Source organism: Rousettus aegyptiacus, unplaced genomic scaffold, assembly GCF_014176215.1.
Source record: "Rousettus aegyptiacus isolate mRouAeg1 unplaced genomic scaffold, mRouAeg1.p scaffold_m13_p_16, whole genome shotgun sequence".
Taxonomy (NCBI): Eukaryota; Metazoa; Chordata; class Mammalia; order Chiroptera; family Pteropodidae; genus Rousettus; species Rousettus aegyptiacus.
In genome coordinates this window covers 44,340,078-44,363,813 of record NW_023416291.1, presented here as the reverse complement: position 1 = coordinate 44,363,813, position 23,736 = coordinate 44,340,078, and the positions used below count along the sequence as shown (strand labels likewise).

Below are 23,736 nucleotides of genomic sequence, written 5' to 3'. Positions count from 1 at the left end.
ATTCTTTCATTTCTCCTCCCATCCTTACACGAAGCCTGTGATGGAGGGGCTTTTACCGTCTCCACTCTACAGAGGAGGAAATGAGGCTCAGGAGGAACCCTCTGCCTAAGGTCACTCTGGTAAGTCGTCCATGCTGCCTGGCTTCTCCCCTGAGCTCCTAAGGCACTTCCTGCCTCTAGGCCTCATGGGTACTTCTTCTGTACAGATTTTTAGACATAAAGGCAACCTGTGTTGTCATTTCAATTCATAGTTGAATTGAATTGGTAGCTGAGACGTGAATTGAATGTCTCAGCTACCTTTACGTAAGTTTGTCATTTACTCGACGAGGTAGGCAGTTTTTCAGTGGGGTTGATCTGTTCTACCCAGTTAGACTATAAATTCAAGGCCAGGGCTCCAGGGTCTATGTGTCCCTCACAGTCTCTGTGTCAAATGAGTAAATGGAAAAGGAATGAAGTTATTACACACTATTCACCACAGCCAAGGTGTGGAAACAGACCAGTTGTCCCTCAGCAATTGTGCCTATGGTCAGCAACACTGTATTGTACACTTAAAAATGTATTCAAGTCTACGGCCAGGCCGCCCTGAACAAGCCCGATCCCGTTTGATCTCGGAAGCTAAGCAGAGTTGGGCCTGGTTAGTACTTGGATGGGAGACCACCTAGGAAGACCAGGTGCTGTAGGCATAAAAAAATACAAATAAAATAAAATAAAATAAAATAAAAAATAAGGGATTATAAGCTGACAAGGTCCTTGCAATCTGCGAGGCGAACCAAGGATTGCCTCATCTAAAGAAAAAAAATGTATTCATGCCTCATCTAAAGAAAAAAATTGTATTCAGAGAGTCGTTCGCACGCTAAGATTCTTGCAGCAATAAAACAAAACTGAATAGAAAGAACGGAGGAGGTGGACCGGCCACGGGGTGGGCGGCCGGGGGGACAGGGAAGGGGGCACCTTTGAAAAAGTTGACGGCAAAGCCAGCCTTGTTAATGGACCCGTCCGAGACGAACTTGAGCCACAGGCGGCTGGACGTGCTCTTGATGTCGTCCGGCTTCTCGTAGCCGCAGTAGCGCCCGATGAGGGCGCTGCTCTCGCTGTGCCCGTCGCGCACCTCCAGGTAGTCGTAGGCGCAGCTGTCGTGGCGCTCGATCTGGGGGGCCGGGGGCTCGGTCAGCAGGAGGTTTGGTGTTGCCGGGGACCCGACACCCGGCATCCCTCGCGGAGGTAGGCTGCGCCGGGGGCAAGTGGGGGCACGAAAGGATCCCAGGGTCTCTGACCCACCTCGAAGGACTGGAAGGTGAGGCCCACGTGGAAGCCCTCGGACACCTGGATGCGCCAGATGCAGACTTTGCTAGGCCGGTAATCGTCGGGGTAATTGGGCGACTGGATGTGGCCATTGTCTTTTTTCACATCTCCCCCGCAGATGGCTTCGGGGACACGGTGTGAGGTGGGAAAAAGGGGAGGTCAGCGAGCATGCTCTGCCCTGCTCCAGAGGCCCCTCCCACCTCCTCCGGCCCTTCTCACATCCCCCCAGCTTCCCAGTCCCCTCCCCTGCCCCCGCCCCCACTTCCGCCCCGTCCTGGCCAATCCCACCCGGATCTCTACTTTCTCCCCCATGTGCCCTCAACATTGCCCCTGGGGCGCCGGGAAGGGGGTGGTTCTAGCATGCCCAGGGACCCTGTATCTGACTCCCCCATTCTCTATCCTCAGTACCTTCATAGACGGCAAAGAAGCCCTTCCCGACCCAGTTGCTGCTGCTGCGGAATTCGACCCAGAGGCGGCTGTCCGTGGAGACGATAGGCTCGGGAAGTTTGCCCCCGCAGAAACGGCCTGTGTAGACGGTGTGGACAGAGGGGACAGTGAGGCCCGAAGTGAGGCCCTTTCCCCTTCTGTGCCAGGGCCTCCCTTCAGGAAGCCTGCCCCACCTCTCTGAGGGGCTCAGGGGCTCTGGCCTGGGCCATATTCCCAAGACTCCAGTGGGCCTGTATCTGGTCCAATGTCCAGTTTGGCCTTGAAGAGCCAAAGACTCCATCTAGAGGATTCCACGCACTTGAGGAGTAGGATATGAATGTGTTTCTGAGAGGAAAGGTGAGTCCTCATAATAACCAACTGCACATTAGAGCATATTCCCATCATTATTTATCTTTTCTTATTTGATCTCCATGCAAACAATAAGAATGAATACAGTTTTCCTTGTACATTACAAAATGTGTCATTTGACCAAATGCAGGGGATGCCACAGGACCCCAAATAAACCCCAGGATCCAGGGACTGGGTTAGAAAACTTTTCCTTTGAACTAAAACCTGATGAGAATCCACACAAGTGGATAGGCTGGCCGTCTGTGGAATTCTTCGTAGTCGAGAACTGACCAGGGATGCTTTGTGTATTCCTAATAAGACGGGTGCTTTCCAACTCTCAGCAAGGGACACAGGGTGCTGACCTAGGTATGTAAGTTATGAAAATAAACTGCAATCTTGGAAATGATCACACATCTGCGGGAGGAAGTGTTGTAATAACAGCTGCTTTGGGTAACTAAGAAAACGTATTCGAATATCAGCAACCGGGGGGAAAATATGATTCGCAAGGCTTGGTCAGCCTGCTGCAGGCACAGGCTGTGGTAATGAGCGGTCCTGAGCTACTCAGCATCGTGTCCAGATCGGAGAAGGACAATTTATACAGCTCCTCGGGTTGATGCCAATACACTCCAAGAACACCTCTCTTTAACAGACAGTTTTCTACTGTCTGTTAAAGCACCTTCTTTCCTGTGACCCACTCATTCCCTGCTTACTTACTGCCCCCCCCAGGGAAAAAGCGCCCCATGTGAACAAGTTGGGGCCACCGTGCCAGCTAGGTAGCCCTTGTTGCACCAGGCTGCACTGTGGGCACCCTCAGGTGCCCAGACAGAGACGACAGAGCTTCTGAAATTGCTCGGATGACGAACAGAGCCTGGAACGGTGGGGGGCGTGCAGAATAGCTTTCTCATCTCTCTCTGTCAACTCAGATGACTCCCGTGACCCTCACATTGACAGCCACCGGGAGAGAGGCCTGGAAGCCTGGGTAAAGGACCCCGAGTCCAGACTGGGAAAGGGACATGCCTAAAGTCACCCGGCTCGTTAGTGACGGAGCTAGCAGGCATGGTTCCCACGGCAGGGTGTCGCCCCGGCCAAGTGTCATGTCTCGGGGGAGGATAACGTAGTTCTGAGAAAGAATCAGCCACAGAGGAGGCGGGGGTGGGCCGGTGCGTTACCTCGGAGGGGCGCCTTCCTCCAGAAGCCATCTCGGACCTCCACGTAGTCGTACCAGCACAGGCGGCTGCGGTACAGGTCCATGGACGTGAAGTTCAGAATGATCTAGGGGAAAGGGGGCGGGGGGCAGAGGAAGAGGGTTACACGGCCCCCCACACCTCACCATCCTCACCCGCTAGAATGCAAGCGCTGCGCTGCTTTCACGAGGCAGTTCGCTGTGGGTGACAAATAGTTAAGGGGTTCCAAAAAGGAGCTCCTGGCACAGAAACGTCACTCCTCCCCATCTGTCTGCCTGTTTCGGTCAGCATTCCTCCCAGAGATCCCGGGCCAGGCCTCTCTTAAAATGCATGGCCTCGGGAATATGTGTATGAGATCAGCAGGCTCGTCTCACTGATTCCCTTAGTAAGGAGCCTTTGCTTCGGGTTAAACAAACCCAGCTCCCCTCGCGGTCAACTTAAATCATATAAATCACAGCACCTTTGGAGGAAAGAGGTCTCCTCGGTGAGAGCAAGGGCCCAGGCGGCATGTGGTACTAGGGTCTGGGATGGAAATGAAGGGTCCAGAGAGAAGAGGCAGAGAGAAGACAGACCAAGTCCCTGTCATCACGTATTAATCGAACGCTGATTCTGGGAAGAGGGTCATGCTAACTTCGGAGGGGAATCGCTCCTGTGGTGGGTTTGAGCGCTTCCCTGTTGAGGAGCTTGAAACTTAGAAGGTTGAGACATATATCTGCATGAAAAGGTCATTTAGTGAAAAACTCAGACTCCAGTCACAAGGGCCTGGGTTTGAATCTCACCTCTGCGTTTCCTGATGGGAATCTCCGGGTAAATCACCCAACCTCTTTGAACCTCAGCAGCTACTTCATGTGTAAAACCAAGAACATCTCATCCTAACACAGGGACAGCCACTGCCCTAAGTGCCTCCCACCTTCATTTCAGCCTCTGAACTCATCAGATGTTCACCTAATCCTGGAGGAATGTCTGACACTTTGCTAAGTACCAACTGTCCCAGCAGGTGGGCGCATTAATAGGTAGAGAAGCATACTTTCCAGGAGAAACACTGCTTCCTTATTAGTTTCCAGAATGAGCCATTGAACGTATTCTGAGTCCAACATGCAGGGACTCCAGAGAACAATGCACTGTGACCAGTGAGGTGTGTACAGTGGACATATAATGGCCCCAGGGGCTCACCCGTGGGTGCCAGCTGGGCTCCTTGCTGGAAGAGAAGGGGACAAGAAGGACTGTCTCCCCTCTGGCTCACTGTAGAGTTAGAGGCAGATAGAAAAAGAAGCCAGGATGAAAAATCCCAAAGCAGGTGCTGGTAATTGCTGTCTGCAACCAGCGTCAACGCTGCGGCCTGCAACTGGTCAGGGGAGAGCGTCTGGCTCCCGGTCACTCTGCCACACCGACCTCTCCAGCATTCTTGGTGGTTTAAGTCCCCACGCAGACAATCCTTCCCACTTCGTGCTCTCTCTGTTCCATGACCTCCTTTCTCCTCCTCTCTCTGCCCCTCCTCGGCCCCACATAGCACATGCCCTAGACCTTATCATTCATAAGCTCAAGTTCAAGGACTCCACTCTCCATCCACGTGACTCACTCCCTCTGTTCCCTGAGCCCACGACCCTGCTAGTTCACTACGACCTCCACTCCACTGAGCCTACGGTATTCTCGCTGTCTTTCACTTCTGGGTCCTCGCACTGCTCCTTACCCAGGCTGTACCTGCGGTCCATCTTTCTCTTTTTCCTTTGATTCACAGGTTTAAGTTTATGCTTTTGGGAACCTTTTATTACTTGAGATACCCTGAGATGGAATCGAGATCATGTTTTGAAAAGTATACTGTCTTACTCTTGACGATTATTATTAATCATCACTGAGAATATTATTATAAAAACATAAGTCCTGACATTTTGAAAAACAGAAGTTAAAAATCTGTTCTAAATCCTGCTACAGAGCCAGTGTCTCAATACCTAATATTTTATCTGTTTAGAAAATGAGCAAACATCACAGAGGAAGTTTAATTCGCTATGGAATCCTCACTGTATGGCACATAGTAGTTGCTTAGTAAGTATTTCTTGAAAAGGATTTTGTTTTCAGGAATCTATTCTACAGATCTACTTGCCCAAGTGTATAAAAATATGTTTCAAGATATTTAAGGTGGAATTTTTGAAAACTTGGAAAAACTTAAATCAACATCCATCAATAGAGACCTGCAAGGGATGATTAAATAACTAAATTAAGGGACATCGAGATAATGGCATGCTACGCAGCCATGAAAATGACTGAGTTAGATCCGTATGCGCTGACATAGAAGGATGACCACGATTTACTGCTGAGCGAAAGGCAAGTTACAGGAGACCAAACGCGCACGCACGCGTTCCAGAAGGTTCTGGAAGGACATGCTTAGTGTTACCAACGCTTAGTCATCTCTGAGGAGTGGGATTTGGAAGCAGATCAAGGGGGAGACTATTCTCTTTTTACCTTACACATTTCTGTCTCCTTCAAAATTTTTATAACGTGCGTACGTTATATCTAACAAACAACGAAAATACCTTCTAAAGAGTTGCCGGAGAGAAGAAGGCAGGCAGAGGGCCGAGTGAGGGCGCTCCGGCTTCTAAACCTGCACCCTCAACAACCGCTCTGTGTGGCCTTTCCGGGCCTGCCAATCAGTTCTGCTCACCAGCTGCGCTAAGAGCGGCCGCAGCTGTGCCCTCCCTCCTCGGAAACAACCCTGGCTCTGTCCAGGGCCCTCTGAAGAAACCACGCATGACCCGCCGGCGAACCCCAAAGGGCCCACCCGGGACCTCCAACGTGGCAGGAGGAACCAGAGTTCGCCTCGCACCGGAGGAAGAGACCCGCGCTGGGGGTTGGGGCATCCTGCGGGGAGGCACAGCCGTGGCTAAATTGAGCCCGGAGGTGTCTAATTAAGAGTTGTAACAACTTGTCATGTGGAAACAGCTGTGTTCTGGTGGCAGGGCCACTGCCCTTTGCCAAAGAAAACCTGGCCAGCTCCACCACTTCCCGGCCGGTGACTTTGGGCTTGTGGCTTGCCTTCTTTGTGTCTCAGTATCTTGGTCTGAAAAAAAATGAAGGTGATCCCAACGATTCCCACTGGGGAGTCAGGGGACTGACTGAGAGGTGGGGTGCAGCGTCACCAGGTGCACCCCGCATGTGCTCCTCACGCTTGTTGAACGCTCTCAACAAGCTGGCAGAATATGGGGACCCACAGTCCGGACTTCGGCCTGGCCTTGCTGTACTTTCCCAGGCCCCTCATTTAACTCCTCTCTGCCCCCATTTCCTTGCCCTTAAGACGTCGATGGGAACAGTGCCTATTTCATAGGACTGAGGGGAATTAAATTAACACAGGTCAAGTTTACAACGGTGTCTGACACGTGAATGTGTCATGTATATAACACACACACATGTCACACATGTATATAACAGTGTGTGCCTCTCCGTAAACATTAATTTCACTACCGGAGTTGAGTTTGCTTAAGATATTTTGATATTTGAAATGGTTCAAACCAGAACCCTGGAAGCAAGGGGGTGAGGGTGAATGGGCCCCAGGAAAGCTGGCTGGCCAGGGTTCGCTGATTTATCAGATGAGCGAACAGCAGCTGATGCTGACTGATGTCCTACTACGTGCAGGCAGTGCTCCAAGCACATTACGTACATCACCTTCTTTAATCCTCATATTAACCCCGCAAGGGAGGTACTACCACCAGGCCCATTTCGCAAATGGGGAAACCAAGGCACTGAGAGGTTAACCAGCTTCCCCAAGAGCACAGCTGAGAGTCAAACTCAGGCGCCCTGTCTCTGAAGCTTAGACCCTTACCCACTACTCCATGTGGCCACCTAAGGCCTGCGAATCAATTTTGCCCAATAGCTGTGCAAAGAACGAGCATCAACGTTCCCTCCATTCTCTGAGCCCCACACGCTTCAGCGCCTGAGAAGCAGGACTTAGGGAGGGCTGAGCACAGGCCGTGCAGAGGAGGGAGGGGTCGGCTCTGCCGGGTGCAGGACTGGAGGAGAGGGGTCAGGCAAGGCATCAGAGAGGAGGTAGAATTTGGGCTGGACCTTGAGGAATAGCCAGGATATCAGAAGGCAGGGATGGGAATGAGGGCGGATACTGATAAAGACAAGAGGCATTTTAAATTTTTATCTTCTCGGCTCCCCTGTGACATTTGACCACAATCTCCCTTTGAATCCACTTTCCTGCTCATACAGGCTGTCTTGGGGAACTGTAAATCCTCTCCATGGCAAGCTGCTCATTACATGCAGTGTAGAGACTTAGGACTCTCAGAGAAGCCTTCCAAAGAGGCTCGTTTGCTTGTTGGACATACCCCTGCCTTGCGCAGTTGTATAAGTTCACACTGCTTGCAATAAGCTGAGAACTGGGAAGCCAGTGGAAAACAATCTGTCGGCAGCCAAACAGATGCCAAAGTCCACCGGCCAACGCAGGTGGGTTTATTTAAGGTTTCTTGTTGAAAGAGTGTAGACTTTGGAGTCAGACGGCTCTAGAATTGAATGCTAGTTCCACCACGGCTACTGTGTAAACGTGGGCAGATTTACTCACGCCCTTTGAGCCTCACCTCCCTCATCAGTGCGGTAGGGACATTGCGCCCACGTCACAAAATCATCGTTAAGAAATAAAGAGATCCTGCACGTAAGATACTTCCCCTGTCATTAAACTGTTAAGTGACAAAGAGTGGCCATTATTTTGTGATGCCATCCTCTTCTCATTTCCCAGCTTCCGAGGGCCCTCTAAAGGGTCCACCCCCGGGGTTCTATCTTCGGTTCACTTACAACTCTACGATCTCACCCAGGACTGCGGGTGGGTTTTATTTTTTGTGTTTCTACGACTATGCATTGATTAACCTGGAATTTTTATCTGGAGCCCACCTCTCTCCCTGGACCTCCAGGCGGGCCTCCAAAAAGAATGAGGAATCTTCTGGGAATTACGAAGGGAGCAGGCCCAAGGCCCAGAGAGGATCCTAGGGCAAGGCCACGTGTCCACTAGAGACTGAGGCCCGCCCATGCCAGCCTGAAGGAACGGGGAAGGAAGCGATCCTGACCAAGTTGCCATGCCCCTGCCGATGGAGCAAACCTCCTGAACAGGAAAGAAAGCGACACCCTACCCTTCTCTATGGTCCTCGGGGCCGGGGGGTGTCTCACACACCTTTCCATCCTCAGGCCAGGCGCACAGTGGGCACACAGCCCACTTTGGTGAAGGGCACTTAGTTGCTTAAATGGGAACAGGGCTTTAGAGTATACATAGTATTGCATCCACAGACAATTTTTGTGTCCTAATCCAGGTTGTATAAGATCTTGGGCAAGTTACTTTTTCCAAGTTTGTTTTCTCACAGGCAAAATGAGAATATCCTTAGTGCCTGGGCTGTGATATTGTTGTGCTAATTAAAAGACGTAGCACATGACGATCTCAACATATGGCTGATGAATCACACACTGAATAATCATTGCTGTTACGATCTGCAGTGAGGTTTCCGAAGGCTAGAACAGTGAGGACCTTTGGCAGAGGAATGAACGAAGCCAGGGCACAGTCAGGATGAGACGGCAAGAAGGACTGCGGAATTTAAGTTAGATTCAGAAAAAGAGGAGCAAGAGAGGGGTGAATTCACTTTTGAGGGAAGATGGTAGAACGCTGACCAAGAGAGAGATGAAGGAATTACTTGACCCTCAATCAAAGTCTGTCGTTGATGAAATAATCTTCAAATGACAACGATAAAATGAGCACAGTTTGGAAAGGGAATGGACAGTCAGTCGCAAAGGAGCAAAGTCAGTGGGCAGCTCTTTCAGTGGGCTCTTGGGTCTAGGCTCAAAAATGACATCAGAGGACATTTGGAGAACTCGCAAGTATGATCAGTGTCTGTAATCCTGAGAATTCAGAATTTGGAAGAGCGTTCCCAGTTTCCGAGGAGGGTACGTGGAGTGGAGGGGTTTGGGGTGAATTCTGGGCATTGCAAACCACTGAGGTGAATGTCAATCTCCAATTAAACAGATGGCCTGTGACCACTTAGAGAAGAAACACTTGATCACCAGGAGCCAGTTTGGGTTCACCTGAAAAAAGGCCTATCACGAACTTCACTTCCTTTTTAAAAGGGTTTTTACCAGCTGTTAGAATGGTGGACTTAACTTGGTAAAGCAATCTATCGGCACACTTGGCATTTATTAACCACTTCCTGCCCCAGGGATATAAAAATGATGCGGGAGGGGTCTCAGAAGAGGTTCACTCCTCCATCAACCAGGTGGTGACCTGTGTGGCTAGACAGTAATGACATGAAGTGGTGTCCTAACCAGTAGGAAAAACACCGCCCAAAGCCTTCCCATGAGCAGGTCAATGTCAGTTCAGAGGGAGATCTTGGATCTGCTTGGATTCATGTCCTGTTCAATATTTCGACCAGATGCCGGGTTCCAAAGACCCAGAAGGCATGCCTATCCCAAGAGCTCACGGCGGAGTAGCAGGGATGGCTCCCTGTTGGAGGGTGCAATTCTCATTCAAAATGACCTTGAGCACTGTCGGAATGAACCATGTGACCAGTAATCAAAGCCAATCCAGCTCAAGGCTACTCGAGGAGGACCAGGACATTAAGTCCCATGTTCCCATCAAGGGGATAAAGTCTTAAATTTGACCCTTGGGAGCAATAAAAATACAAAGGACTCGGAAGGTCCCGCGGTGGGTGAGAGGTCCAGACCCCACGTGAAAAGCCTGCGAATGGATCTGAGAAGTACTTGGAAAAGTGCCTGGCACGTAGCAAGGACTGTCTTCGAGTTAGCCTTCCCTTACGGCGACTACTGGAAGCTTCTCCTCACTGGAGTGCTCCATCAGTCTTGTGGGTTGGACGGGTTTACTGTCCCCAAGAAGGTCACTTACAGCCACAGTGACTGTCTGCTCCTACTCTGCTGTCTTGGCAGAGGAGGAGACGCTCAGTTTACCTTCTCCCCAGGTGTGACGGAGATGCGCCATACGCAGTGCATGTGGGCGGAGTAGCCGTTGGGGTACTCGGGAGAGGAGAAGTTGCCTGTGCTGTCTTGTAGGGTCTCTCCACAGGCTGTCAAGGAAAGCAAATGACTGGGTGGCTGACCGCAGGTACCCCATCCCCCCAACCGTCTGTCCTCTCTGCCCTGTGCCCTGACATCCCCAGAGGAGAGGAGAATGGAGGGGGAGAGGGAGGGGTCTGGGGTGGTCTGTGCCTTTAAGATCTACCCCCTTGCCCTCACAATTAAGCTCACACCATCTTATCTCCCTCCAGCACCTCAGGATGCCCTGTTGTCAAGGCGACTGGGCTCCAGAGTTGAGGTCAGGCTCTTTTGGTGGGCCTCCCTCCTCGCTCTCTGAGAACTGCTCTGCTCTTCCCATTTTCTGCTCCCAGTGTCCCTCGTTCTCCCAGACCCTGAGAAGGTGGGCGGCTCATCATTTCACCACCGCCTGACCCTAGCCCCAGTTAGGCCCATAACATGAATACTGCCACTCCCTGGGGGTCCCCTCCCCGAGGCGGTCTTGGCCTTCTCTAAGGTTCATGGCTTTAACCTTCTTGACCCCAGTCCTGGCCTCTGCCTGTCTGGGGCCGTACCCGCCACTGCTCCCTGGGCCATCCCTCCACGGCCTGACCTGGGCACTTGTAGAGCTTGCGGGCTTGGGCGATGTCCCCCTTGCTGAGCCGGGTCCTTTGGCCAATGGGAGGTTTCACTCCGTTCACCTCGTACTTGGGAACAATGGTGTCCAGGAAGATGCCCCTGAGAAGGACAAGCCCCACGTGGGTGAGAACCTGAGGGAAGGAGGGTGGCGTGCGTGTGCGCACCGAAGGTCACGACCCCGCCAGAGCCCAGACATTCCTCGGCAGGGTCAGGGACGGGTGGAGACGTCTCACCCTGTCATTATGCTGCCCACTGACCAGCAGCCACCCTGCTCCGTGGCAGCCACAGCACAGGAACCTGGGGGAGCCCCAGAAGCCCTTTGGGAGGTCAGGGACACAAGCCCAGGAAACCCTGGGGACCCACTGGTGCCCAGCTCAATCTGGCCCTGACTCCCGGCCCCCGGAGAGCTTCGGACCCCTCGTCGATCATGTCTCCAGCCCCACCTGGCCCCTGCTTCTGCAGCCCCTGTGCTGACCAGCCTCGAATGCACTTCTCCCAGGATGACCCAGAGCCGACGCTTTACCCTATTGGCACGGCTGCTTCTGATAGCACCTGGGACAAGGCCAAAGGGCAGGGTCCACTGTGGCCGGATCGGACCCTGGGACAGCCCCACCAGTTCCCGACCCATCAGTGTCTCTGGACTCTCAGCTCCTGCCCGTGAGATCCTGGGTGTTCCCATCTGGGAGGAGGGGAAGCAGGCAGCCCTCCGCCTCCCCAGGGCCCCTGACTCACCAGCTGGGTGGAACTCGGCAGGGGTTGAGGAGGGATGTGGTGGGAAAGGCATAGGGGGGACTGTGGGTGTGGGGGGCCGATGACCTCACCACCCTTCCTTGGTCTCTGTTCCCTCAGGTCTGGAGGCAGGAAGAGTGGGTCTAGCAGGACTGAAGAGAGGGGGCAGGGCCGATGTCTGGGACAGAGTGGGAGGCAGATGGAGGACGAGGGAAGGCCAGGCGGGAAGGAGGGCGAGAGGCATGCGGGTCAGTTCCCACACGGGGCTAAGGAGGAGCTGGGGTGGGGGTGGGGGGCTGACCCACTACCTTGGGGCTCTGGCTGTGACTTCGGGAACCTGAGCCTAGGACAAAGAGTAGGTGTGCGTGTGCTTGTGAGGTAGGGAGGAGGCTGGTCCAGGGCAGGAGCTGGTCTTTGTGCAAAGTGGCTAATTATGAAAAGGCAGACCGATCAGAAGAGGATGCTCCTGATTAGAAAAACTTGTCCCTCTTTGGTCATCAGAGGAGGGATGAGCTCAGCTCCTCTGGGCTGACACAGTTCCGGGGCCACCGTGTACCACAGCTTGCAGAGTGGCTGCATTTCTGCCCCCTGTGCCAGATGCCCTTGGTGTGCACAGCACCAGGTGAAGAACTTAGGCTTTGTGAGTCCCGGCCCTGCCACGAGCCCATCAGTGGAAAGGGCAGAGGGCAGGCAGCACCGCGGGTCCTCTGCTTGGGGGCCGCAGCCGCCCAGGACCCGTTCTTGTCCTTGCTAACTCAGCAGGACAGCCTGGTGCAAAGCGGGAGGCCCACGGCGGGCAGGGCTGGGCGCCCCCGGCAGAGGCCGGGCCCATCTCTCACCTGGAGAACGTGTTGCGGGCATAGTGCATGATACTGTCAAAGTCGTAGTTCTCCCCTAGAGATTCCACCTCCTGGACCTCCATCTTCAGGAAGTTGTACTCCTGCCCTGCGAAGACCAGGAAGAGGGTGTGGGGAGAGGCAGGGGGTGGGTCTGTGTGGGATGCAGGGTGGGGAATGGGGTCCTCCCAGGACTTGGGAGGTGCCCCCCTACCTGAGGGTCCCAGGAGCAGCCAAGGGAAGCCTGGGGGGAGGGGCGGGTCTCTAGAAGAGTGTCCAGCAGAGGGGCAGGGTGAAGGAGGACTTGCTGCAGGGAAGGCTCAAGGGAGTATGGGAAGGAAGTGCCCATTTCTAGGACCACAGCGAGATGAAAGCAGTGAAGAGTGGAGGAGGCCTGGGGAGAGAGAGGGAGGAAACAGGAAGGGAGGGGAAACGGAGAGCATAGCAGGGAGAAAGGAGAGAGTAAACCCCCTTAGAGGACAGAAAAGGCAGAGAGCAGAAGGCTGGGTAAGCGAAGAGAAAGGCTGAGGAAGCATGGAGGACAGGGAGACCCCTCCCCAAACCCCACCCTGAAGGCCAGCTGGGTTCTGGCTGCTCTACACGGCGCCTGTGTCCAGGACTTGGACCTTTCCTGGCCCCCTCAAAGTAGCTCCGCAATTGATCTGTGGTCCCGAGCTGCTACTGGCCAGAGAAGATGCCTCAGAGGCAGTACCTGGACTAACCTAGGCCCCGGTAGGGCTGAGATTATATGTTGAGCTGACCAGAGGTGATGGCTCAAGGGAGCAGCTGCCACCCGCACCAGGGGCCCCGGAGCAGGGATTGGGGCAGGAGACACGGTACCCCCGCCCTCAGGTAGAAGTACATACCTGGCTGGATGTTCTCACGCACGATGGAGACGTGGCGGTCCCGGTCGGGCCGCGTGTGCTCGTGCCAAAAGCCGATGACGTGGCCCAGCTCATGGACCACGATGCCGAACTTGTCACAGTTCTTGCCGATAGAGATGGCCTGCGGGCCCCCGCCACGGCGACCCACGTAGGAGCAGCACCTGGAGGGCGGGGCCAGCTCAGGGGGGCGGTCCCGAGCTGGGGGAGTGCATCCACTCAGGGGCCGGGCTAGGCTGCCAGGGGGGCGGGGAGCGGAGGGGCAGGGGCGGGGCCTGAGTGTGGGGATGCCCAGGCTGTGGGCTGGGTCACAGTCACGTCTAGGGGCATTCCTGGATAGATGCCCCATGACTGGAAGGGCCGGATGACACAGGGCTGGGCCCAGGTGGGGCAGCTGCTGTGCCCAGGGGGGCAGAACGTGGGTTAGGGAGATGACAGCGTGCAGTGCCCAGGGGCCCCTGCTCACCCGCAGGGTCGATAGGTGAATACAATATAGCTGTCCTCATCAGTGCGCTCCAGGAAGGTGACACAGGTGTGCTTCTCCCAGTGCCTCATGGCCTGCCGGAAGACTGCCCTCTGGCTGCCTGCCAGGAAGAAGGAGGCTGTCACAGCGTCCAGGTGAGCCCACCTTCACCCACTGCGCGAGTCGATACCCGACAGGCAGAAGGTACCTCTCGGATTACCGTGCGCAGCAGGGCTGCCGGCACATAATGCTCACCAGTGAAGTTTCCCCCAATGACAAAGGGGATGACCCCATCGGGCCACACGCGATCTGGTCTGGACGTGGCTGCCCGCCGGCTCCGGGACCGGCCTCGCCATCGCCCACGGCTTCTCCTCTGAGGCAGCCCGCTGGCGCGCGGGCAGTTGGGAGTGGAAGAGTTTCCTGGAAGGGAAAGAGGGAGACATTGGTGGCAAGTGGGTGAAAGGGGGAGGTGCGCAAACAAATTATAATCAAGCCTCATGTTTGGGAGATTCCAAATCTGCCCACCTGCTACAATTTATTTGGAGCCCCGACATCAGTACCCTTGGCTCTTTCATCGTCATTTGCTGACAGGCTCAGAGCAGTGAAAAATTTGAGTCACCCGACGGGCACGTCCCCGTCCAAGGTGGAACCAGGCGATGCTCTGCCTTCCTGTTTCAGCTCTCATGCTGCAAACAGGTGTCTTTTTCACAGTCTATTTAGTGGCACGTCTTTCTGTTGTTGTTTTTGCATGTTTCGCATTTTTGTGCCTTTTCTGTTGGCGATTTTGCTGTTAAAACGATCCCCCTGCCCACCCCCACCTCCACCCCACTGTGATGGGCCTTATGGAGAAAATGCCTGTGTTAGATAAGCTTCCTTCAAGTGTGAGTCATAGTGCTGTTGGCTATGAGTTCAGTGTTAATGAAGCGATTGTATATTAAATAAGGTGTCTTTAAACAGAAACACACACAAACCAGGGCTACGTACTGATGAGTTACGGAAATGTTGTGACCAGAGGCTCACTGTGTTTCTCTTAGGAGCAGTGGCTCGGTACTTGCTAATTCAGTGTTCGCGGGGACTTTATAGAATGACTCGAAGTTTATTCCATAACCACCATGAATAGTAAGGGTTGACTGTGACGGAAAAGAGAACAATAGTGCACTCGCTTCCTAGGAACTGTGGGGACCTGAGACTAGGAACTGTTCCCCTCTCATCCGGTAAACCTTCAGACTTGTGGTGCACACTGAACTTGATGTCTTCTTTAAGTATTCCCACATATGAGGTCTCATTGGACACAGTAGCTCTCTGGGATGGATCGAGCGAGTGTCACTATCTACCTCTGACGGATGAGGAAACTAAGGCCAAAGATTTGCCCAAAGTTACGTGGCGGGGTAATGGCAGCCCGGGTGATCCAGCTCCTCCATTCTAGTCCCCATAAGGTCGAGTAAGCCTTGCTAGTTATCAGGCCATGAGGTCGCCCTCCAATGCCAGCTGCTCTCTGGGGTAGTTCGACCTTCACTCTAGGGGCTGCCATGCTAGGGTCCTCCCTTGTATTGAACATGACAACTGCCTGCCACTACCAGAGTGTGCTCAGAGCAGGTCCCAGGTGAGCATCTGTGTCCTTTGGCAATGGGAAGAGCTACCTATGGCTAAGAGCATGTTCCAGAACAGGGAGAAGGCTAGACAGCACCGAGCCAGCCCGGGCCTCGTTCTTCCCGTTCCCTCGCCCACTCCCAAGTGCCAGGTGGGTTGTTAGGTGCTTGGATCACACCCAGGGATAAGAAGGGCCCATCTCTGACTTTGAAGAGCTTTGAGTTCAGCTGGGAAGACAGACACGTAAACAAATTGTTGCACTATGGTAGCACACTGAGTGTCAGTACAGAGCAGAAAAGACACAGGAAATGGAGGTACGGGCATGTCTGGAGGGCAATCAGGGAAGATTTCACAAGAGAAGCTCTCGCGATGGGCCTTGAAGAATTCATAGAAGCTTGCACGGTGCGAGCAGGAGCTAAAGCCGGGAGGGACTGTGGCATTGAGCAGAGCCTTGGCTTTGGAGTGAGAGGCTTGGCTTCCTGTCCCAGCTCTGCCACCTTTGTGATCTTGAGCAAATCGCATCACCTCTGTGAATCTTAGTATCTGTATCTATAAAGCAGGAGTTGTCCTGACACCTGCCTTGGAAGGTGGTTGGGAACAGTCCAGTTAGATTATGCTTATAAAAGTACTTTGTAAATTGTAAGCAAAAGGAATGTTGGTTCTTGGCTCTTGGGAATGTCTATACTTCCTGCTCCTCCGGGGAAGGGATAAAGATATCCTAAGGGAAGACAAGGCCTTACGTTGGGTTCAAGCTCATGGCCTCTGTCTTGGGAGCGCTGGCTGGGAACAGGAAGGGTCTGTGTTTCCCCAATTCTGGCACCCACTTCTGGGGCATAGGAAGGCTGGCCCGTACCCAGTGCACCTGCAGCTTTGATAGAAGACCTGTGGATCGCACGCTGTCTGAGATCTGAGGCCTGCTGCACCTGGAAGGCCCTCAAATCCTCCTCGTCCAGGGCGATGTCCCCAAGGAAGGCAGCTAGAGAGAAAAGAAGAGGCCGCGGGCCGAGTTAATCCTCCTACCCCGCACTGACAGCCCTGACCCGGTGGGCACAGCCCCGGCCCCCATAGCAACTTTAATCCCAACCGTCCTCTGGGGGAGGAGAAGGGCAGTGGGGTTTGGGTTTGGCTCTGGGGATCTCTTGGGAGACTCATGCTCACTGTTTAGTTGGAATCCGCGCAAAGCTGATGGCCAGCCCCTACCAGACCATTAGCTCTACCGAAACACGGTCACATCACTTATTTCCTCATTCTTCATCTGACACTTAGTATGCACCGACTGTGGACCAGGTTCCAATCCCGTGATTAGCAAGACAGACGAGGTGCCTGCCTGCATGGAGCTAACCTCCAACAACACACAAGTAAGCAAATACCGGACTCAAGAATCCAGACGGTGATGGGCGCTACGAAGGGAACGGGGGGTGAGGTGACAGAGTGTCCGCTCTGTGGGCCTAAAACCTTGGCACTGTGCTGGGCACGAGGCATTCGCTCCACAAATGCCCTTTCGACGACAATGAGGGGAGGACGGGAATAAGGAGTGGAGCAGACAGGCACGTCGGGGAACCTAGGACGCGAGATGGGAGCTTCTCGACTGGGAGAAAAGGTCGAGCCGTTCTCAACGAACTCCTATGTGGAGTCTCAGGGTCCCCTCTCTGGAGAAAGAAGGGACTGGGGGCAAAAAGCCCCCCAATAGGCCATCCTGATTTCTGAAGCTGGGACGGTATTTCCAGAGAGATGGGCTGAACGGTCTGCTTTGTGAGAAGTCAGGAATGAGAAGCAGAGGCTGCACAGTTGAGCCTGATTGATAGAAGGAGCTCAGAGGCAAGCTTCACGCGGGGCTGGGGCTGGGGCTGGGGCTGGGGCTGGGGAGGCGGGAGGCGGAGCAGAGGGCAGCTTCCCCGCGGCTCCGCCCTGGCGACATCTGCTTCTCATCCCAGCGCTACACAGGCCTGGAGGGCAGCATGACACAAGTTGTTTTAACCTTGAGGCCTTGCACACAGGTTTTTCCTCCCCAGATGGCCTGCTGGGTGGACACACACACACACATCATCATCATCATCATCATCATCATCATCACACACACAGAGTCAGACATACAGGATTAGCGTTCCTACAGATACAGGCTGACATCCGCGCCCATGCCATCAAACACAGAGCTCCGCAAAGTCACAGAGACATCCTTGTACACACAAGCAGCGCTCCCGATGCGCTGGATAGCACCGGATAATGGAAGGCCCTGGACGATGTTCGTTTGAGTGAAAATTCACCAACATCCTTTGAGCCTGCCAACACGTGCTCACGGATACACATTCTTCTGTAGCCGTGACCTAAAGCTGGATCAGCAGAATGTGGGAGTGACTTCAGCAGTTGTCTAGACCAACCTTCCCTTCCATACATACAGAAACTGAGGCCCAGAAGGGAAATTAGGTCACCAAGACCATGCTGCTAGGCAGTAGAAAGGATGGATTTACAAGTCAGGCCTCCTGGTTCCCAGTCCAGTGCTCATGCACTCAAGTTCATTAATTCTGTAGAACCCAGCTTGTAAATACATATACACAAAAATAGACACGCAGACACACATCCACCAGAAAATACACACACAGTCACCGTCCTAAAAAACACACATGCGCGAGCTCCAACACACACAAACCAACTGCAAGTTCCTAACTCATGAAGCCAGTAATAGTAGCAGTAATGACACCTTGTGCGAAAGTCTGCTGAAATTTACGTGGTGTTTTCCATGCTTTCACATTAATGAATTCATTTAATCTTGTCCTACCCAGTACATGCCAGTAAAGGCATACTCCACCCATGCATTTGCCTAGGAGCGGCTCATTACAAACTCACAGAGAGATAAGCTGGTCGCTAGGTCCCCGCCCACATCCCTGACTTAAGAGGTCAGAATGCTTGGGCCTAAGAGGGGAAATGACTTGCCCAAGGTCGCCAGCCAGTAAGTGGCCCAGTATCTCTTCCGCCACATGAGAAAGTTTCTTACTTAAAACGTCGCCCTCGGTGGCCCTGGCTCAGCAATTGACCAGACAGCAATAGAAGATGCTTCTCGGCTGACATGCGAGGGTGGCCTCAGCAAGGATATGGGGCGGGAGGTACATTCCGAGGACACAGCGGCGGGTTCCTGTGTGTCAACAGTCACACGGGACGTGTGAATGTCCCCACAACATTTGTACATCTTGCACTTTTGCCCAGACACTGCACCTCCAGGCTTACACACCCATACCCATGGATGTCACCATTCACACGTGTGGCTGGACATTTAGACACCCCTTTGGGCACAGTGGCAAAGAACAAGGTCTTTGGAGACAGACAGACCTGTCTTTGAACCCTAACTTGGCTTCTTCCAGCTGACGAGTCATATAGACTCTTCCAAACCTTAATTTTTCTCCTGTCTAAAGGGGAGCTAACAAAAGAATCTGTCTCCTAGGATTTATTTACAAGAAATAAGGCATGTGAATAAAGCACCTAGCACAAAGCCTGGGGCATAGTGAGGACGCACTAAATGGCTACTATTAATATAACCTCGACGACAGCCCCGAAGCTCAAGTTCAGCTCTCCCCTTTCCAAGGACTCACTGGTTCCCCTCCACTGGCCTGGCAGCTGGGTGAAGCCCCGGAGTGCTCAGAAGCAGAACCTTGAATCCCAAGCACAGAGCCCACAGGCCTGTGCTGGCCTGTGGGACCAGGGCAGCGTGGAGGGCAGGGCAGGAGGAAGGCGGGACAGGCCCCGGGCTGGCCGGAGAGCGAGCGCCCTGCGGTGGGGATGTCATGGCTGAAGAATGCGTGGGAACAGTGGGGGTGGGGAGAGACGGGGTGGGCAGGAAAGCCCGATAGCCAGGAGCTGGGCCCGAAGGCCCTGCTCATTTGAGATTCCCCTGGGAAAGTGAGGGAATCTAGATCCTGGGAAGTCCGGGACACCCCTCCTTATTTCAGAAGGAAAGCCCGGGATCAGGGTCGGGGTAGTAGTTGTTTTCGACGCGGCATCAGGGGTTTTTGTTTTGTTTTCTGGCGGTAAATCAGCCACGAGGATTCACGGCTGCTTCACAGCCAGGCCCCGGGAGTAGGAGAAGAAAAGGGAGCGCGGTGGACCTTGTGTGCCCGTCCTTCGGGTTGGCCCTCTTGACTCCTCAGGCTCCTCCCCGCTCTGAGGGGAGGGACGGGAGCTGGCCGTTGTGATGGAGCCCCGGTGCCATGGGTACCAAGCACGTGCAGGTCCCACGACACAAGTACGAGCTTCCGGCTGGGGAAGGACACACTCAGGCTCCCACACGTGTTTGCACATACGTAATCCCAGGTGTAAACCGATGCACAGGTGCGTATTTGTGCACGCACTCCCTTGCACTCAGGCGCACCCACACGCATAGCTGAACACACGTGCCCATAAAGCAGGGGCACATTCGGAAAAGTGTGAAAACACACTCGACAGCTTCCCCGTGCAAGCCCTCGTGTTTTCACACACAGAGATAACTGGATGTGCAGACCCCTTTTTCAGGCCACACCCCCGAAGGAGAAGGGCACCTTTAGAAAGGGAGGGGTGGGGGAGCGATCGTCCCCAGATATCCTTGCAAGTCCTTAGAAGCCTAAGGAGCAATACATTTTATTCTTTCCCTTCTTCCCCCAATATCTTCGCCGGAAACCTCTGGAGAAACTAGAATTTGGGGAGCTCCTCCCTCCTGGGGAGTCAGTCGCATTGGTTTCCCTCCACCTGAGCCCGGGGAGGTTGTCTTTTCCTCCTACCCCAGGGCACCTAAAAGAGAAGGTGACTCAGGGAGCAGGGGCATAAGTGGGTGGGTGACTCATTCAGGGTGTCTGGAGGGAGAATGTGGTCTGGCAGAAGAAGCAATTGCTTCTCAGCCTCCTGAGCTTGGAACTTGTTCCTCTGAGACCCCTTGAAGTCCAAACCTGGGCCATGAGCCCCCTAAGGTGAAGATAGTGGTGAGGACTGGTAAGCTACTGGCCCACTTGACCTCCCAAAGCAGACCTGTGAGCTGCCAGCTGAGGCTGAAGCAAGGTCCTCACTGGCCCAGAGGCAGTCTCATGGGCTTCTCTGCTTATGGGAGAAACTGGGTCCTGATTCCTGCCCCCAAGTCTCTCCCAGAACCCTGAGTCACTGCCAAGTCACCAGGGCAGCCAGATAGAGCTGGGAATCTTAGGAAAGGAACCCCTTGATGGTTTAACATACAAGAAATCAGGGCTGACTGGCAATCTCCCTGGGCAAGGGTGAGAGAGGGGTGGGGGTGGGGTCTGTGAAACTAGCTCCCAGCACATGCATAGACCAGCTTGCATCCTGCCCACTGCTCTCGCCTCACCCAGAAGATCCAGGAACCTCTCCAGGGTGTCAAGGGTCTTAATTTTGTCCTTACGGCAACAGTAACCATAACTCTGGCAGTAATAGCGAGAAGTGGCTTCAAATAAAGGGGTATGGCTATCGTGAGAGATCACAGGTGAGCCAGGGAAGTCAATGGGGCTTTCATTTTTGGTCCCCCAAAAACGCAAGAAGGAGGAGGAGGAGGAGAGAGCTGGAGAGGGTCCAGTGAGCAGAGCTAAGCTGGCACACCAGTTGCATCCAAAGGAAACACAGGCCCACCTTGAAGATACTGCCGGTTCGGTTCTGTACCACTGCAATAAAGTGGACACCGTGACAAAGCAAGTCACATGAATATTTTGGTTTCCCAGTGCATATGAAAGTTACGTTGATGCTATGCTTTAGTCTATTAAGTATGCAATAGCATTACATCTAAAAAAAAAAAAAAAATCCCCCAATATATATACTTTAATTAAAAATACTTTAATGCTAAAAAATGCTAACCGTTATCTGAGCCTGTCGGAAAATGGCTCCGATAGACTTGCTTGGCACAGGGTTGTCATACACCTTCAATTTGTTAAAAAAAAAAAAAAAAGCGCAACATTTGCAAAGCACAATAAAACGAGGTAGGTATGCCTGTAAAGTCAGGCACACCTGCTAACATCCCCTCTAGCACCTGGAGGACAGGGCTCAGAGGGAGCAAGAGGCAAAGCCTGGCAGGAGACACAGAAAAGAGCCTGGGGACCTGATGCTTGAGGATGTGGGGGTGGGGTCTTAGGGAGTCTGGGGGAGGAAGGCAGGCTGCACCAGTCACACCCAGTAGGGAGGCCTGATCTGACCCTGAATCTTGGCCTTGTCAGCCTCTTGGGCCCTCTCGGCCACCCCTAGGCCTGGCCCAGCTCCCCACCAGCCTCACTTCACCCTGGTGAAGAGCCTTCTCCAAAGCCCTTGTTTGAAGTTCCAAGTTAGCCAGCCCCACCCTAACATGAAATCTGAGACTGGGGATGAAGCCCTCAGCCTCCTGCTGCTCTGAAAATCACTCCAACTTCCAACTAGTAGTGAAATACATCAGCTTGGCTCCCTACCCATTCTTTAAGGCCTTGCCCCAGCCCGCCTCCTCCGAGAAGACCCCCAAACCTTCCCAGCCTGCTGTGATCATCACCAGAGCTGCAGACGGGTAAGAAGCTCCTTGAGACTTGAGGTCCCTTCCCTCCAAGGTGGTACACAATGCATCTTGATTTGCGCTGTCAGCTACATCACCATGTGCGGTCCCCTCCTGGCCTACAAAAGCTCCCACAACATCAAGCCCAGGGCCCGGCACCGATAAGGCATTCGGTAAGTGCAGATATGTTGAGTGAATGAATGACGTAAGGACAGGGTCAGGAAGAGACTCCCTTTTCCGAAGACCAAGACGATTCCCTCAGAGAAACATGAAGTGAGAGTGTGAGGCACACAAAACGGGGGGGGGGGGGGACAGTCAGCATTTAGTTAGTGCTTATTTGTTATTTATTTAGTGCGTGCTAAGCGCTAATGAATGTTTTATGTATGTCCTCATATTTAATCCTTACCACCAACTCTACGGAGAGACATATGATCAGTTCTACTTTACAGGTGTGAAAAGTGACATTCACAGAAGCTAATTAACATTCCTGAGGTGGTACAGCTAATGAGCTGTGGGTCCAGGATTGACAGGTCTGCTTGCTTCTGAAGCCCACGCTCTGTCCCTTTAGCCCACCCCAAGACCCGTGAGAAAGGTGACAGCTAACTCCGGGGTTTACCTGCAGACCAGCAAGGGTGGGGGAGGAAGAAGGTTCAGAGGGGTTTGTTTTCTCCTCCTCCCACAGGAAGGGACTCCTTATTCCAAATCACTCCAACTTCCATCCACCCAAAGAGGGGTCCCATGGGCAGGACTCGAGCAACCTGCCCCCCAATCCCCTGTGCCAAACACAGGAACTCCTAGAACTCCAGGAACTGTGCCACCGCCTCTGGCTCTGGCTATCTGGGGACAGGCTAAAGTCAGAGGCAGGAGGTAGAGCGGAGGTTCTGATATCTTATGCCCTGTGGGTGCTCTTGTCCCAGGCAGCCTGCTCAGGGTCATCCAATCAGGCCCGAGTGCCTGGCCATCTGGTCACTCCAGGGGCAGGACCCCTTTGAGCCGAGCAGGAGTGAAGGGGTTACACAGGGTCTTCACGGACAAAGAACACACACACACACACCCCACTCCTGGGCCCTGACCTCAGCTCGTAACCCTCCGGTGACTGTGGATTGAGGGAGCTGATACACAGTGGCCGTTCTCTGGGTTTCCGACTTTCCCTCCCAACTTGGCTTGCTGCGAGCCCCTGGCACACAGGCGCAGAGGTAAATCCCCGACCCGCACTGCCTTCTCTGACTTTGACAGCTGTCTCCTCCGTCCCACAAAGCTGCTGCGCTGGTGGGGACCCCAGGACACTCAGGGAGCATGATCCCAGAGGAATCCTTGAAAAACTTTCTTCTTCTACCTGGGCTGGGTAGGGGCCTCAGGAAAGCTGCTCCTTGGAGACGCAGGCCACCCCATTCCAGGGAGACAGATGTGCAGTCTCCAAGCCGCCCAGACAGACGGACAGACAGACTGGAAAACACCAGGTCCTGGAGCTGGGGACCGGGGAGAAGGGAAAATGCACGCGCGCGCGCACACACCACACACACAGACACACAGACAGTCTCTCTCTCTCTCACGGGAGTTTGACCAGAAAAGTTTCCTGCAGGAGGAAAAGCCTCCTTGGCCGCAGGTTTCTCTCAGGACCCAGGGAGTGAAATTTCCCTAGGAATCCTCTGCGAAGACAAGAGGCAGCGGCTTCCACAAACGGCGCAAAAGTTCAGTCCTAAAAGTCCCCCAAACTTCCCCTCCCTTTTTCCCTCCTTCTTTTGTTCCCCACTGCATTGCCAACCAGGCAGCTCCCGGCTTCCCACACCGGACCGTCCTCCCCCCACCCCGAAGCCCCGGCAGGCAGTCCGCGCCTCCCGGCCGGGCCTGCCCGCGCCCGGCCCTCG

At 53.7% G+C, this 23,736-nt stretch overlaps 1 protein-coding gene and 1 non-coding gene across 5 annotated transcripts in view; one reads left to right on the top strand and one right to left on the bottom strand.

The window, feature by feature from the left end:
* Positions 1 to 23,736, bottom strand: part of BMP1 (bone morphogenetic protein 1) — a 37,870-nt gene that overhangs the window by 13,839 nt on the left and 295 nt on the right. For 3 of the 4 annotated variants that reach the window (XM_036233951.1, XM_036233950.1, XM_036233953.1), the window contains exons 2-12: positions 16,247 to 16,369; positions 14,059 to 14,223; positions 13,807 to 13,924; positions 13,326 to 13,504; positions 12,463 to 12,568; positions 10,869 to 10,993; positions 10,193 to 10,308; positions 3,245 to 3,347; positions 1,710 to 1,826; positions 1,278 to 1,423; positions 951 to 1,146 (exon numbers count right to left, since the gene is read on the bottom strand). In XM_036233951.1, coding sequence (XP_036089844.1) covers positions 951 to 1,146; positions 1,278 to 1,423; positions 1,710 to 1,826; positions 3,245 to 3,347; positions 10,193 to 10,308; positions 10,869 to 10,993; positions 12,463 to 12,568; positions 13,326 to 13,504; positions 13,807 to 13,924; positions 14,059 to 14,223; positions 16,247 to 16,369 — 1,494 coding nt within the window. Of the gene's footprint in view, positions 1 to 950; positions 1,147 to 1,277; positions 1,424 to 1,709; positions 1,827 to 3,244; positions 3,348 to 10,192; positions 10,309 to 10,868; positions 10,994 to 12,462; positions 12,569 to 13,325; positions 13,542 to 13,806; positions 13,925 to 14,058; positions 14,224 to 16,246; positions 16,370 to 23,736 lie in introns of those variants that run through there. The other variant, XM_036233952.1, reaches the window with a different exon arrangement.
* LOC118612531 lies at positions 564 to 682 on the top strand. Its single transcript, XR_004955056.1, has one exon. It is a non-coding gene; the product is annotated as a 5S ribosomal RNA (ribosomal RNA).